Source organism: Clarias gariepinus, chromosome 2, assembly GCF_024256425.1.
Source record: "Clarias gariepinus isolate MV-2021 ecotype Netherlands chromosome 2, CGAR_prim_01v2, whole genome shotgun sequence".
Classification (NCBI taxonomy): Eukaryota; Metazoa; Chordata; class Actinopteri; order Siluriformes; family Clariidae; genus Clarias; species Clarias gariepinus.
In genome coordinates, this window is record NC_071101.1 from 27889839 (window position 1) to 27905367 (window position 15529).

The window sequence follows — 15529 nt, forward strand, 5'->3', positions numbered from 1 at the left end:
AAAGGCCTGAATGGGTTTCAGAAGATTTTTACATTTCAAATTGACCTGCAGTCTTGTTAAGTTTGGGAATGGCTGAATTATATACATAGATAGAAGCAGCTATTACCATCAACTAGTACCAGTGTTGGCGGCACAGTGGCTTTGTGGTTAGCATTGACACTTTGCACCCACTTCAGGGTCTGTGTACATGAAGTTTGCTTGTTCTTCCCATGTTTGTGGGTTTCCTCTAACAGTTCAAAGACATGCAGATTAGGCTAATTGGTATTTCCAAATTGCCTGTAGTGTGAATGTTGACTAGAGGTCCTACCACATTTGTAAAAATGGGAATGAAAACAATGATCATTATTTGCCTCCATGGTCCCTAGTTGGATTACGGAGGCTCTTAGATAGATTGATAGAGTATAAGTTTTGTTATAGTTATGATTTATTTATTAAAGCTGTAAACTTAACTGACTGTTCTTTTTAAATGGATTAAATTGTATAACTAAAAAATAAACATAAATCTAATAATGTTGTATTCTAAGAACTTTAAATAATGAATTATGAATTTAGTAGTGGAAAGTTAATGAAAATAGGGCTCCAATGGCTCACATTACTTAAGATTATGGTACTGTATATTCAGCAGGTATATTTTTGCCTTGTTTTTCTTAAAATTTAATTTGTGTTATGGTAATCTTAAAATCTGCTTTGGAATCAATAAAGTATCTATCTATCTATCTATCTATCTATCTATCTAAGTAATCTGAAATTCTGTTCCTATTGAGGGAATTCATGGCTGCATAAAGTTTAAAAACCCCTGATTTTAAGGTTTAAACCCATATAAGCAGAAATTTGTGAAAAAAATATTAATGGACGATATAATCTGTTCTGTTAGAACCTGACTTATGGCCCATTAAACAGGCAGTGCATTTTTAAGGATGATTTAGCTTGATTGATTGAGCTTTGTCATGTTAATTTGTGAGTTGAAGGAAGCAGGAATTGCTACTTATGGTCTCTTCTGGCCCCTAGTGGGCATGCTTAGTAATGCACGCCACCGTTTTTAAATAGCCTGCAAAAATTTTGTTTATTTTTAGACGCAAATACTGTAAATGGTAAAATAAAGCATCGAAAATTTTGCGGAAAAAAAAAATCATTATAGTTTGGTATTTTTTTACGGAATCATGAAAGTTATTTACAGCTGCGCGTGTGTGTTTGTGTAACGAGCCTGAACCGTGAGTCTCGACTCAGTGAGAATCATTTCCGTCACGACCGAGGTGAGCTCGTCTCTCAGTCAGCTGGTAAGCGCTTAAACAAGCGGATTTTTGGTTATGTTTTGTCTTTAAATTTGTATTTTATCTGTCATTTGTTCAATGTCTATGGTTTGTGTAAGTCTTTGAACCTGACCTGCACCTGTCGAGTCAGTGAATCGTTTAGGGAGTCGTTTGAATTAGCGAGTTCAATAAGTCTAATTTAGGCTGTGAATAAAACATTTTAGAAACCGTCCTAAATTCATGTTTGTTTGTTTATTTATTATTATTGTTACTTATTGTTTTATTTTATTTTTTCACATTTACTCACGATTTGTTTTCTGACTGATTGAGCAAACCGTGTAACTAATTAATGCATAAATCTCTCATTAGAAATAATTAGTTGAAAAGACTCATCAAATAATTTCCTGCAATTAATGTATGATAAAAATATAGGCTACACTCAACCTGATATTCATATCAATGTCAATTTCAGAGCAGAATGTCATTGCTTAATTAATAATTTTTTTTGGCGCCATTTTGATAAGTGTGGACGAAGTCGCCTTGCCTGACAGTAGAGAGATATCTAACTTAGGTTATGAACTGAGCTTATATTGTTAAATATTGTATTTTGCATATAGTATTTCGGTTAATCAGTGTTAATATTACTTTATATAACTGCTGTTAACACTGGTCAGGGATTTCAAGTTTGTAAAATGTTTGTATCCTCTAGCATCTTTCTTTATTGCAGTTTAGAGCCGTCGTTAATCTTTTTTTTCCCTCCTGTGTTAGCAGTGAGAGAAGACATGCTGTGTGCTGCAAAGTTCCTCCTCTCCAAACTGATCTCTCCACTCTGGAGGGAAGTGCAGGAAGAAGAGGATGGTTTGTATTACAGCACAGGTAAGACAGGCCTTAAATATGTTTACACAAAGCCTCATCTCACCCTGTTCATTTACAAACCCAAACCAGCTAGTTAATTTATTGGCATGAAAATTGACAATTTCTTGTTTAATTACTTTATTATTATTATTTCCAATGAAGAGAAAAAGCAGAAAAAAATAAAGTTTTAGATTCAACTTAATTTGTTAAAAGGACCAGCTCTATATTTCTGGTAATGTTCAGTAATATTGGTCATTGAAATATTTATTTAAAAATACTATAAAATCTGTGCATTAAATCAGTCGTACACTATGGCTTCTAAAATTAATTACTTTATTAATAAAATAAAATATTTAAAATTTATTATTTGTCATAACATTTAAACCCTGATCAAATTTTGCCCAGTTTCTATTGAACACTTGGTAAAAACATTACAGAATATTTGTTTTATTAGATGGGTAGGGTAATGTAAGAGCTGACCTAAGTTACTAGTGCAATGGCAAGAACAAATACAAACTATTGGTCAGTCGGTGCATGGGTGAAATAAAATTTGTACTGGAAAAACAGAAGAGCAGCTGCTTTTTAAAAACCCACATTCAAAAGCAGTTACAGAAGCACTTTCAAAAAAGAAAACACATCTGATAACATTGTCCTCTTTAAAGAACACTGCGTCTACTTAATAATTGCTTTTAAGTCATTCCAAACTGCCTCTGAACCATCAATGTTTTCTTTTAACGGCTAATGCGAGCTACAATTCTAGCTATCTTTAACACAAGGCTGAGTCCCTTAGTTTTTTCATCCAAGTGTTATTGTACTGTCTACAATAAGATTTTATAAAAAAACCATTAAAAAAAAAAAAAAAAAAAAAAAAAAAAAAAAAAAATATATATATATATATATATATAAGCTCATACAGGCACAACTTTGTTCCTGGCTATGTTTGGTTGCAGTGACCACATTACTATTTATTATAGTCATTTATACATTATATGCTTAAAGACTTCTGATCTTGACTAACAAACAAAGAATTTCTTCCACAGTGTGTGATTTTAAAGGCAAATAAGGTGAACATGTGTAGGCGGCACAGTGATGTAGTGGTTAGTGTCATAGTGTCGCCGTTTACCTCTAGGGCCCAGATTTGATTCCTGTCTCTGTGTGCATGTTTGCATGTTCTCCCTGTGCTTGGTGGGTTTTCTCCGGGTACTTTGGTTTCCTCCCACAGTCCAAAGACCTGCAGATTGGGCTAATTGGCTTTCTGAAATTGCCCGTAGTGTGTGTGCCCTGCTATGGATTGGCACCCTGTCCAGAGTGTATCCCACCTCATGCTCTAAGTCTCTTGGGATAGGTGCCAAGCCCCCCACGACCCTAAATACAGGAAAAAGTATTATAGACGACAAGTGAATGAGTATTATACAATGGAACGCCAGCTTTATGCTTTGTGCAGTTTACCTGAATCTCATTATATATTTCTTAACCAACCCTGCAGAGGATAAGATATTAAACCAGAGTTGATTTGGCCACACTGTAATAATCATGATGGTTAAGTACAGTCATGATCTTTGAAAAGGCTTCAGCATACTTTATTGGTTTAGTGTAATCTTGACCTGCTGATGCTTTATCAACAGTCATTTATCTTATCTTTAATATATTTGAAGCTCTTGCTGAATTTAAGAATTCATGCGATTCAAGAATTAGTGGATTAAATTAATCCAGGAAATTGATCAGACGTTTCCAAACTTAAGAATGCCATTGCTCAGTTTGAAATATAAAAGTTTTCAGTGGCCCTCCCAGATTGTTAATCACAACCCTGATCAACACGTGAGACTTAGGCCTTGTTCACACGGGCGTTAAAATCAAGCGTTTTTCTTGCGTTCGTAGTGTCCGGTGAGTGCGGATCAAGCGGCATGTGTTTTCTACACATAGGAGTCAATGAGAGTGTTCACATGGGCTTTGGTGACGTGCGTTTGTCCGACTGCGTGTTTATAGGGCATCAAAAAAAACGTTGCATGCAGCTTTTTCTTGGCGTTCAAAACCCAATGAACGCAAGAAAACCTAGTGCGTTTTCTTCACGTTCATTTTACGCTTCAGAGGACCGGATACATCCCATGATCCTACAAGCTATACATAGGGAAATGCGGAAAAAAGCAAAATAAAATAAAATAAATTGTTGAAAAACATAAGTGAAAATTTTTGCATTTCTTCATAAACCACAAAAAAAACGTCCTTTAATCCGACATTGTGCAGTCAGAGAGTGAACCCAGTAGCGGCGGGCTTTCATATCCAGTTACCGACACACTGCCTCCACAGGTTAACACACAAACTACAATTTGGGCTGCAGGCTGACGTTAGGCAGAGACAAACAAACGCTGGTGTTAAGTCAATCGATCGCCACTACAAAACGCAACATAAACGTCTAGGACGTTCAGAGCGCGTTCGTTTATCTAAAGTTTATAAATGGAAAACAACATATAATTTAAATTCCATGGCTGCGGGTTTATTTTATGCATGTAAATATTTAATGGAAATTTCAAACGTATTTTAAACAAATTTTAAACGTAAGTAAAATGTTTTTATTTATTTATTTATTTATTCATTCATTATTTATTGTAACCTCTAGTGGCTCACCTGCAGTGCCTTCATTACCTTCCACGTGTTGGGGAAACAAAACATTAAATAGCCATGTTTTTCTAAATCTTCTTTAATTCAGACAGACATTATTCTAGAATTTTATACAGTTCATGTAGTGTAAGTGTAGCATGCTACACTTTACTGTTTATTTTTATTTATTTATTTTTGGTATTTTTAGGTATGGAGGAGATACGGCGAATGCAAGGAGGTGTGGTCACTCAGCTATGTCAGGATTATGGCCTGATTGACCATTCTGTATACTTTACCGCTGCAGTTGTGCTGGGAGGAGTTCCCTTGCGCGTGGGTGATGCTGTTAACGCTCTGGCTGTTCGAGACGGAGCCCATGGGGGGTGGAGGGCATTAAGGGTTAGTGACATAAATCATGCATATTCTTTATATAATGTACTTCATGACATTAAGCAGGTTGCCTCATGTCCTAGTCTTAGTGTGGGCATACTTGCCACTAGATGCTAATCTAATACTAGAATATACAGAATGTTAATTAAATTCTTTCTGTAGGTGGAGCGACAGCTGGATACATGGGACGGAGATGGCGCCTCACTTGAAGCAGATGCTAATAAGCTCCGGTGTCTGATTGGAACAGTAACATCATATGATAATGATGGTGGCCATATAAATCAGACAACATATTTTCCCAGATCTGCTCTGTGTGAAGGTTAAACATCAACACATATTTCATGAAAGTTTTCATTGCTGTAAAATTTTTAATAACATGATGTCAGATATATTAAATATCAGTCTACTGAAGAAAGCTTACGTGTTTTTTCTGTCTGCTGTAGGTTTTGAGCCTATGAAAGGAGACTGGGTAAAGGCAGAGTACTCCATTAGCACTGAGTGGACCAGCCAGGTTCGAACTGTTGCCCCACTAAGATACCAGCGCATAGACCAAGTCAGTTCAAATGTACACACAAACACTACTTATGATTCCATTCCTCATTTCTGTCTCATTTTGTCATTTTTCCAGTTTTTTTGTAGAATCGATTGACTTTTTTAAAATCAATTCTGCATTTATTTTCTCTGTTTCTCAGGCGTGTGTGTCCACTGTGTTTGGCAGTGGTGGGGTTGTGGGAGACGGCGTGTTTTTTAGTTTGGATTCTCTACTGTTGCCTGCTGGGTACAAGCCCACACGAGGAGATGTAGTGAGTGTTGTGGTGGTGGAGAGCAATCAGTCGTTGTATTGCTGGAGAGCCCTTTGTATGTCCCCCATTAATAAACTCAGGCAAGTGATCTCTCTCGCGTTCGACTTTTGATCTTTAATTTTTCCATTTATTCCTTGGTTCATACAGAAGATTTTTTTGCTTTTTAGTGTGAATGGGTCAGTGATGGTCTTGCCAGAGGCTGAAATCCAGAAACTGCAGGAAAATAAGGCAGGACTGGTAGTCAGTGAGGAAACACAGTTTGGATCGTTGTTGCTGGGAGAGAGTAAAGAGCTGCCCATCTTTCTTCAGTAAGTTATGAGACACATTTTGCATGGAACAATCAGTTAAGAGCGAGGTGACTGGATAAACTATCACCAACTTGGTTTTCAAGTGCATTTTATTTTTATTTCCACTATAAATAATGGCCCTCATTTTACGTGATAAAAAAATTATTGCTTTCCTTTTTAGCAATACTGGTTCAGAGACCCATGAACTGAAGTGCTGTGAATTTGCTGGCTGGGACTCTGAGGAGCAGTTTTCGTTTGGACCAAAGCCTCATTATGCCAACGCTAACATTCTATCAAAACCCAACCTTCAACAAGCCATGCCTGCTAACCCCCACATGAGCTTCATCAGAGCACCAGGCAGCGGCCTTATAACAAGGCGTGGCTGCTATTTGTTGCGCAATCCTTCCTTTGTGCATGTGGAGAAAAATGGGGAAAGACATAAAAACAGTGTTGAGTTAGATGTTGATGACAAGGTTGCAGATGATGGAGAGAAGAATGCTGAGGAGGCAACAAATCTGCGGGCAATAGAGAGAAATCTAAAAATATTACCTGGAGAGCAGGTGTCAATCACTGTAGGGTGCCAGGCTAAGTAAGTAAATAATAAAAATGAGTTTTTCATTTAACCACAAATGGTTATGGTTAGTGAATGGTTTGGTATTAAAATTTAGTAGAACAGACCTTTTTAGCACCAAGCACACAAAGTGGCTTTGGCGTGAAATGAAAGACTGTGGGTAGTAGTAACCGTGACATGATTTTGTTAAAATGTATTTTTGATGTCCTTTAAAAAAAAAAAATGGTGGTACTCAGTGCTATAAGGTTGCCAAATAGGGTTAAATAATTCAATATAAAAAATTATATAATGTATATTCTTGCACAAATAAAAAGTACTTTAATGGTAATAGTACTAAATGTTATTTGTAGGCACTAGTTTTCAAAAGCAAATTCTACAAAATGCATTACAAATGTATAAGTTATGCCAGATTTGAATGATGTGACATTTTTCTGGGTTGTTGGGTGATGAGACCATAAGCTTGTGCTAATGCTCCATGTAGGAACCTCGGCCGCTGTGCAGAGCTGCTGTTGATGCACTTCTCCTCGTTTACCATCGGGCGGCGCTTGGAGGTTGATGTGAGCAGCGTGGAGGAGAAGTTGTTGAAGCCCAGTGCCCCCTACTGTCCAGCAGCCATGTTATCACAACCACCACCAGCACAGACCCCTGGTCATGTGGTCACTGTCATGCCTCCCGCACCTCCAGTCAGGTGAGCCCTAAGTCCAAAATGATTCCAACAGACAAAAGCATGTTAGTGGATATTCTTGGTTATAAAAGTATGATGTGTTTTTGCATATCTGTTGCTCATCAATGTGGCAGTTTGAGTCACTGCCTCTGGCTGAGATTTTTTTTCTGTGTTGTGTATTTGAGAATGAATGTTCTTCCATGTTTCCTGTTCAGACTAGTGAGACGGCATCTACCTAATTTCCTGGGGAACTATCCAGTGCCACAGGCTTTGAGAGATTGTGTGGAGGCTAGCAGCGATGTGCTCGTAGTTCAGCCTGCTCTTGGGGAGGTAAAAAAAAAACAACCTACATGATCTGGATGCTTAGAGCACTAGTATCAAAGGTGTATAATGCCATTGAATGCAATTTGAAACAATTAACTGTACTGCAGAAAAAAATGCAAAGTTCATATTCAGATACTTCCGCCACCTTCCAAGCTCTATGGAAAAAAGATTCCAAGCTCTCATGTCTTTTTTTTTTTTTTTTTTTTTTTTCTTTAGCCATTGTGTCCTTCCTCTATGTTGCCTCGGTTCTCTGCCTTGCTTTGGCTGGAGGAACTGCAGGCTGAAAGAGAGCTCAGAGAGTTCAATATTACTGGTGCCATTTTAAAAAAGGGGGCAGGGTACCTCCACCTGGAGGTACCTGGATTAAGTGAAGGAAGGCCTAGTCTTTTCACAGGTGAGAAAAAACTCGGTCAGTCGACATGTTTGTGTCCTTTCAGCATACTTGGTCATGATTGTTTGAGTGCTGCATACTTTATGATTTATGTGTGTAAGATTGTTTGTGGTCCCTAACAGGAGATAAACTTGTTCTGAAGAAGCCATGCAATGGAGGGTTTAGTCTGGAGTATATCGCTTATGTGATTGAGGTGCTGTACTTTTCCTTATGCTTCAGTTTGCATTTTTGAATATGATATGCTCTGTGCTTAATTTAACCCATGAAAAGTTTATCGTCTCTACATATATAGTGGTTTTGCTTCTTACTACTTGTCACCTGCAGATCAGTGAGGAAGATTTAAGTTTGCGGGTGAACACAGATTTATTGAATAGCTACCTGGGGGAGCCTCTGGATGTAGAGTTTACATACAACAGGTGACTATCCTAAACTCATTTGTGAAAATGCAGAGGGGAGGAAAAGGATATGGGCCGATCATTCACTGATGATGAATGGCTCTCTATATGTGAGGAGGTTTTTCACAAATCAACTTCAATTTCTGTGCATGAGCAAAACTTAAAATTTATATATAGAACATATCTCACTCCTGTACGCCTCCACAAAATGTATCCAAATGTATCTCAGCTGTGTTTTAAATGTAATTCAGAAACGGGAACATTGATGCATCTATTCTGGGAGTCTTCTACTTGAACAATCATGACTCTCTCTTTCTTTTATGTTCTCTTTTACTGAACTGTTTTGCCCTTGGGTGTTTCCATGTTCACTCTTATATTAACAAATTATTGTTTGTGTTTAAATGTTTGCTGTGGGTGTTGATTGTATATTGATCTGGCTCTGTTTTTTTTTGTTGTTGTTAAATATCAATAAAAATATAATAAAAAAAAAAAAGCAGAGGGGAGGTCTCTAGATTTAATACTGACTGTAGACCAGGTTAACACTTAATGGTTAAGAAACACACGCTCCTAACATCAGTCAAGGAATTACATATCTGTACAAAAATATGCTGATAACACTTATAAAAGTCTGTGTCTGTATAACTTTAAATCAGCTTAAGATTCATAAATATTACCTCACAATAATCCCTCAAAATAATTAATTAATACACAATAATAACAATTAATCATTAATAAACTTTTTTTGTTTGTTGTTGTTATCAAACCCAGGTTGACTATGAAAAGATGCCACAGTGCTCTGGAACAGGCTAAGCACTTTGGAGAAAATGGTGAGCTAAGCCTGGAAAGCAATTCCCCTTCCCCATTTTATTTTTATTTATTTTTTTACCATTTTCATACAGCGATATCTGAAGAAAATGTGTCCTTTGATAAGGTGTTTCTGATCTCTTGTTGGTGGTTCAGTGCTGTTTCCTAGATATTTGCAGCTGCAGAGCCCCTTGTGGACAGGTGCTTGGGAGCCTGAAACATCACCTAAACAGGATGGTGACAAAACAACCCAAGAAGATGAAAAGGTCTTATAAATTAGAAAACATTTCCTAAAGAACTCTAACAAGTGCTGTAGTGAGAACTGTGATCACACTGCACACTTATATTATATTCTTAAATATGTATTCTTGTAATGTACTGATGTTCTTAGGATGGAGAAAAACCCAGTGAGAGCAGTAGAAAGCCATCTTCCCTTACTATGGACATGGTCTCTGTGGCAACACAGACAAAAACAGGTAGGCTGTAATTAAACAAGTTATTTAATCCAGTTTTGTAAATGAAGGAAAGTCATTAATTGTAATCAAAGCATATTTAGACATTAATTTTTTCTACAACCTACAGAATTTCTGATTAATCACTTTACGTATCACAACTGGATGCAGTTAATAAAGTAAAAATCTTGTAGGATGAGCGTAATTGGTTTGTTCGTCACTGCTTTTTGTCAGATTTGTGCACAAAGCCTAAACCCATCCCAGACCCAGGGAGATTCTTTAACTGTAACCTAAACCCTGCTCAGAAGGAGGCAGTCAAACGCATTCTCAGGGGAGAGTGTCGCCCCACTCCATATGTCCTCTTTGGCCCTCCAGGCACAGGCAAAACCATCACACTCATCGAAGCCATACTGCAGGTACCCATCACTTGACTGACATCTTTACCTTGTGTTTAATGGAATGAGGAAATATTTGTTCAATGTTAAATAAATGTCAATGGACACTTGGAACAAGATTCATTGGTGAAAATAAAGGTTCCTATACTTCTTTTAAATGACTGTCTACATGACCGGATGATCTGTGTGTCGCCATGGCAATGACTGGTCTGCCTTGTCAGTCTAGTAACTCATTGCTCAACTGTTTAATTTTTTTTATTTAAGAATTGGAAGTGTCATAAATACTGATTTATTACTCCCTGTTTTTGAGGGGGAAAAAAGTTAGCATTAATTAATGAAAAAATTATCCTATAAAATGTAAAAATGCAAACTTTTCACTTATTATTTATCTATTAATACAATTTAATTGTTCATTTATTAATGGATTTGTGAAATACAGTCCAAAATATTATCTTATGAATGCATATGCAGGTGTACTACCGTTTGCCAGGGAGTCGTATTTTGGTATGCACTCCTTCTAACAGTGCTGCAGATCTCATCTGTATCCTCCTGCATGAGAGTGGCTACCTGCAGGGTGCCAGCCTGGCACGGGTCAATGCCACCTGTAGGATGGAGGAGGTACTACAGTCTTCAGAATGGTCACTGATAAAGACAAACTAATTTTTAAAGATTTCTAAAATTTTTTTGTTTTTATTTCTACTAGTTTAAGTGTTTGTAGATACTGTACATGTTTAGTTAGTTTATTTATTTAAATTATTTCGTGCTCTTTATGCTTGTAGTTTATCCCTGAGGTGTTAAAACCGTACTCTCATGCTGGAGAGGATGTACGAAATGCTTCTTTCCACCGAATTGTTGTCAGCACCCTGTCCAGTGCTGGCATGTTTTACCAAATAGGCTTACGGTGAGACCTAGAGCTATTCAAGTGTAAAACAAAAGTGGAGTGCGTTAGTGAACATTTATATATACAGAGGGGCCCAAAAAAATGCATACACACACATTGATGGCATCAATGATGGTGCGACTACTGATATCTTTAGAGGAAATGTAATACTAATCCTTGCTGCCATCATTCAATCAAAGGTTTTATAAAAGGTGTAGAACTCTTGTGTTAATATGTTTTTGGGCTCCTCTGTATACATGTACATGTATTCGGTTGAAGGGTTTCCTTCTAAATAATTTAAAATTTAATAAAATCTATTTATTTATTTTTCACATTTCACATAAATGGTGTATTTGGTTCCTTAGTGTTGGCCATTTTACCCACGTGTTTTTGGATGAGGCTGGTCAAGCTACTGAGCCTGAGTCTCTGATTCCTCTTGGACTTGTGTTTGAGAAGACGGGCCAGGTTGGACATGCACTGTGTACTTTCTGTATTGTATCCCTGCATTGTGAACTAAATAGCCAGAAAGAATGAATTCATAACCAACGTAAATGAGTATTAATAACAAAAATATCTCAACTAGCAGATAATATTTAAAAACAATAATTTTTTGTGCCTGCATTTTGCTTTCTTTTGCTCTTTCCTTCTCATAAAGATCGTCCTGGCTGGAGACCCAAAGCAGCTGGGTCCTGTAGTGAAGTCTAAACTAGCTGAAGCTTTTGGATTGGGAGTGTCCTTGCTTGAGAGACTGATGGCCACCCAACTGTATTCTTGCACTGAGAAGGGCTACAACCCGTTACTGGTGAAAAAACAATCAAATAATAACTGTTACTTTTGTAGAAAAAAAGATGTACATTAAGCAGTCATTAAGGTTTAGTTCTATATAAATTGCACAGCTTTATTAGATATTTAAGAAACATTTTATAACTGAAATGTTGTATTCTGCTTTGAGGTGACTAAGCTGGTATATAACTACCGCTCCCATGAGGTGTTGCTGGAGCTACCGTCCCGGCTGTTTTACGGTGGTGAGCTGTGTGTACGCTCCCAGAGAGCTGTCGTCGACTCCCTGTGTCACTGGAGCCGCCTTCCTACCAAGGGGTTTCCTCTCATCTTTCACGGAGTCCGGGTGCACCTTTTTTTCCTTTTTCTCCTGCCGATATGTTACTCTAATTATCTTGACTGGAATTATGTGGCTTTAAGTCTAAAAATCTCACTCAATATGTTGCTCATATATAGGGCACAGAGATGAGGGAGGGCAGCAACCCATCCTGGTTTAACCCTGGAGAAGCAGTGCAGGCCATGTTTTACTGCTGCCAGCTGGCAAAAAAACTCTACAAGCCCATACCAGTTACAGACATTGGCATCATTGCACCTTACAAAAAACAGGTTTCTTGTATTTTCTACACATGTTGCATACATGTTTATGTTCTGATTAAAATCACAATTAAAAAAAAAAAAATCTGTTATTCTTGTCATCAGGTGGAAAAAATTCGACTGCTGTTGCACAGGGTTGGGCTTGCTGATATTAAGGTTGGCTCAGTTGAGGAATTCCAGGGACAGGAGTTCTTGGTCATTATCCTCTCTACGGTAACGTTACTTATCTGAGTATTAAACTTTTAGACTAATCTAGGATCAGAAAAGCTGTTTAGTGACTCAGATCTGTAATTTTGGACAAAAGCTCACACATGTCCTGGATACTCATAGATTGGTTTTCTAATGTTTTATTAAAAATTGAGATCAAATAATTTCTTTAAAAAAAAAGTGCTTGTATGCGCACATGTCTGTGTTGTCGGACTGTCCTCAGGTTCTGGGTCAGGTTCTGTTTTTGACATTTTGCTTGTACTATATGTAATCACCAGGAATTATCTGGGCGAGTCTTAAAAATTACTATTTTAAATTTATATTAAATAGAAATATAAATAATTTCGAAATCCTCAGGTTCGTTCCAATGAAGAGCTACCAAGCAATGATCTGCAGAATGCCCTGGGATTTCTGTCCAACCCCAAGCGCTTCAATGTGGCCATCACACGCCCAAAAGCTCTTCTCATCATCATTGGCAACCCACACGTGCTAATCAAGGTATTATTATTATTATTTAATTTTTTTATATCTAGCCAGAGTTTTCGGAATTCAAAAAGCACATCTTTAATGCTAACAAATATGTTCTGTAATACCAGTTGTGCTGAAGATGACCATGTATGATTAATTTAACCCATGTGGAGGATGACACAATTTATCATTATTTTGTGTGTGTGTGTGTGTATGTGTGCGCGTGTGTGTGTTAAAGGACCCATGTTTTCATGCACTGCTGCAGTATGCATATGAGAATGGTGCTTTCCTTGGCTGTGACCCTCCTGTCTCCCTCCAAGCTGATGAGAGGTTGGTCTCTTGTGCGGTCATCTTTGTCATAAGTAAGACCAGGCATTGCGAAAAACAATGTAATGCTGGTCTCATCTGGTCCACTTCTTATAAAATTGTGTGTGTTTTTTTTTTTTTTTTTCTCCACAGGGCTGCTTCAAAAGATAGGGAATAGAAGTTTCAAGCAGAATTCTGAACTGAATATGCTATAAAGTCATGTTGTATAGAAATAATAAATAAATGTTTATAAATTTAAAAACATAATTTGTTTGCGATTAGTTACATCACAGTTGTTGCACAACCTGCAAGCACTGCATCATAGTGTATGTTGTTTTAAAAAACTGTTATAGGTTGATAGTTTTTTTTTTTGTATGCAACTTTAAGCAAAGGTTTATACTTGAAAGTACTTAGATGATCCTTTGTTAAGATTTATTCTAACACTCATTCACATTTTTAAAATGATGGTTTCTGGTTTCATACATAAAGGTCTGTCTCACTGTGTGGTTTGAGACCACTTTCAGAGTCAGAGAGTCTGTAGTTGCAGACAGTCCTACGTCTGAACGTCTCGGTGTGGCAGCGTCTCCATGACCGAGTCTGGATACGACAATTGAGTGTCAGTAACTTTTTGTAGAGACAGAGTGAAGAAAGACACTATGAGACTAGACATGGGGATCTGTACATATGTTTCAGTAATTTGCAGACTGTTTAGATTCAGGTCTATAGTCAGAAACATGATTTTGTTTAAAAGAGAAAAAGGATAAATGTGTTCAGGCTTTTTGCAAAGATGATGTTGGGATTTTTTCATTATGTCTTAGTTAACATGAAGGAAGCTCAGTTTGTGTAACACAAGCATGTCAGATAGGTTGTAATGATTCAGGTGGAGACTGCTTTAATCAGAGTGGGCCTGACTGCATGCCTCCTCTTTGAAGTAAAACTCTGGTGTGAGTAAGCTGATTGAAACCAGTCTGACACTCAGGTGTGTGTGCTTGTGTTTATGGGTCTTCTGTGTTCCTGGTACCCTTAACTGAGACTGATCAGTTTTGTGTTCATTTAAGTAATTATTAAAATGTTTTGTTTATAATTAAAGCTCTGAAGTATACCATGAATTGGGTATTTCTTTTTTTGCATGACTATAATAGTCTGATTTGTATCACGATTGATGTGAAATCGGAACCTTTAAAACTCTACCAATGGTAAATACCTACATAACCAAGATCTTGCTTTTAGCAAGAGGTTTTTGTTTTGTGAGGTCAAAATATTTACTTGATTTACATAAGAAGATAGAAATCAATATCAACAGTTGCCCATCATAGTCCTTATGACCTATTATGTTTAGTTTTTTTTTTGTAGCTGTGTGATGCCACACTATTCGTATTATATCCATAATGTGCATAATGCAACTTGTAAAAACAAAACAAAAATACTTCGAGACAACTTGGTCATGAAGTTACAGTTGCTTTGACAGACATGTTTGTATGGGTCCCATTAGTGTTCTATAGACTGGCCATACATTAACAAGACAAACATAATACCTAAAAAGGGGCAGGAGAGCTATTAGATAGACAAACATGCTCCTGGGGGGATTACAATAAAAGAAGGGGGCCTCTATTGTTTTCCAAAATGGGCCTGTGTCTCTAATTGCCCAGTTAGGTCCCCTTGCTAACTGCCGTCTACACCACCCTAAACCAGGGCAGTAAAGGGGCCATCGAGGCTGGGGCCGGGGTGACAGGGCTGTAGACTCAAGCACTGAGGGACTGGAAGACTTGGAGAAGGCACATAGTGGCATGGCTACACCCCCCCACCCAACACACACACACATCCAAGTCACTTCAAATGGCACCACAAGTTATGACAATAATCACACCGTCTACTCTGCCTGATTGCTTTCAAGGAGCACTTTAGTTTTGGTCCATGGCTGAAAACGGGGGCCAAGAATAAAGTTCTCATATAGACGGTAACAGTTGTAACTGAAGGGCTTTGACTCTTGAAAGCTATATATTGGAGACAGAGCAATATTTAAGCTCTATGTTGGAGACACATGGCATAAAGCTCTCCTATTAAAAACACCTGTTGGGTTTTCAGTAGTCGTCTGAGTCTTTGATTGTTACTTTTAAA

General features: G+C 37.5%; 1 protein-coding gene across 5 annotated transcripts; it reads left to right on the forward strand.

Annotated features, from left to right (window-relative positions):
* The first annotated feature begins 1129 nt into the window (after positions 1 to 1129).
* On the forward strand, positions 1130 to 14513 carry mov10l1 (Mov10 like RISC complex RNA helicase 1). Of its 5 annotated transcripts, none has more exons than XM_053485138.1 (27): positions 1130 to 1277; positions 2019 to 2126; positions 4912 to 5099; positions 5253 to 5409; positions 5534 to 5655; positions 5783 to 5973; positions 6061 to 6201; positions 6362 to 6769; positions 7233 to 7439; positions 7631 to 7745; positions 7956 to 8133; positions 8253 to 8323; positions 8455 to 8546; positions 9294 to 9352; positions 9486 to 9595; positions 9721 to 9805; positions 10016 to 10197; positions 10648 to 10794; positions 10956 to 11077; positions 11422 to 11521; positions 11712 to 11858; positions 12009 to 12182; positions 12293 to 12442; positions 12536 to 12643; positions 12995 to 13135; positions 13344 to 13435; positions 13565 to 14513. In XM_053485138.1, the coding sequence occupies exons 2-27, from the start codon at positions 2033 to 2035 to the stop codon at positions 13587 to 13589; spliced, it is 3606 nt and encodes a 1201-aa protein (XP_053341113.1). In that variant the 5' UTR covers positions 1130 to 1277; positions 2019 to 2032; the 3' UTR covers positions 13590 to 14513. The 5 variants fall into 5 exon arrangements, with proteins under 5 accessions (XP_053341113.1, XP_053341140.1, XP_053341148.1 ...); XM_053485165.1 differs by having other exon boundaries at positions 5534 to 5643; XM_053485173.1 differs by having other exon boundaries at positions 5008 to 5099.
* Positions 14514 to 15529: the final 1016 nt, after the last annotated feature.

What these genes read in the sequence shown, in the direction of transcription:
- mov10l1 (XM_053485138.1), top strand. Translation starts at nt 2,033, where the DNA reads ATGCTGTGTGCTGCAAAGTTCCTCCTCTCCAAACTGATCTCTCCACTC. An exon ending in GTAGAGTTTACATACAACAG is followed by an intron (nt 8,547 to 9,293) that starts GTGACTATCCTA and finishes TATCAAACCCAG; the next exon opens with GTTGACTATGAAAAGATGCC. An exon ending in ACCCACACGTGCTAATCAAG is followed by an intron (nt 13,136 to 13,343) that starts GTATTATTATTA and finishes TGTGTGTTAAAG; the next exon opens with GACCCATGTTTTCATGCACT.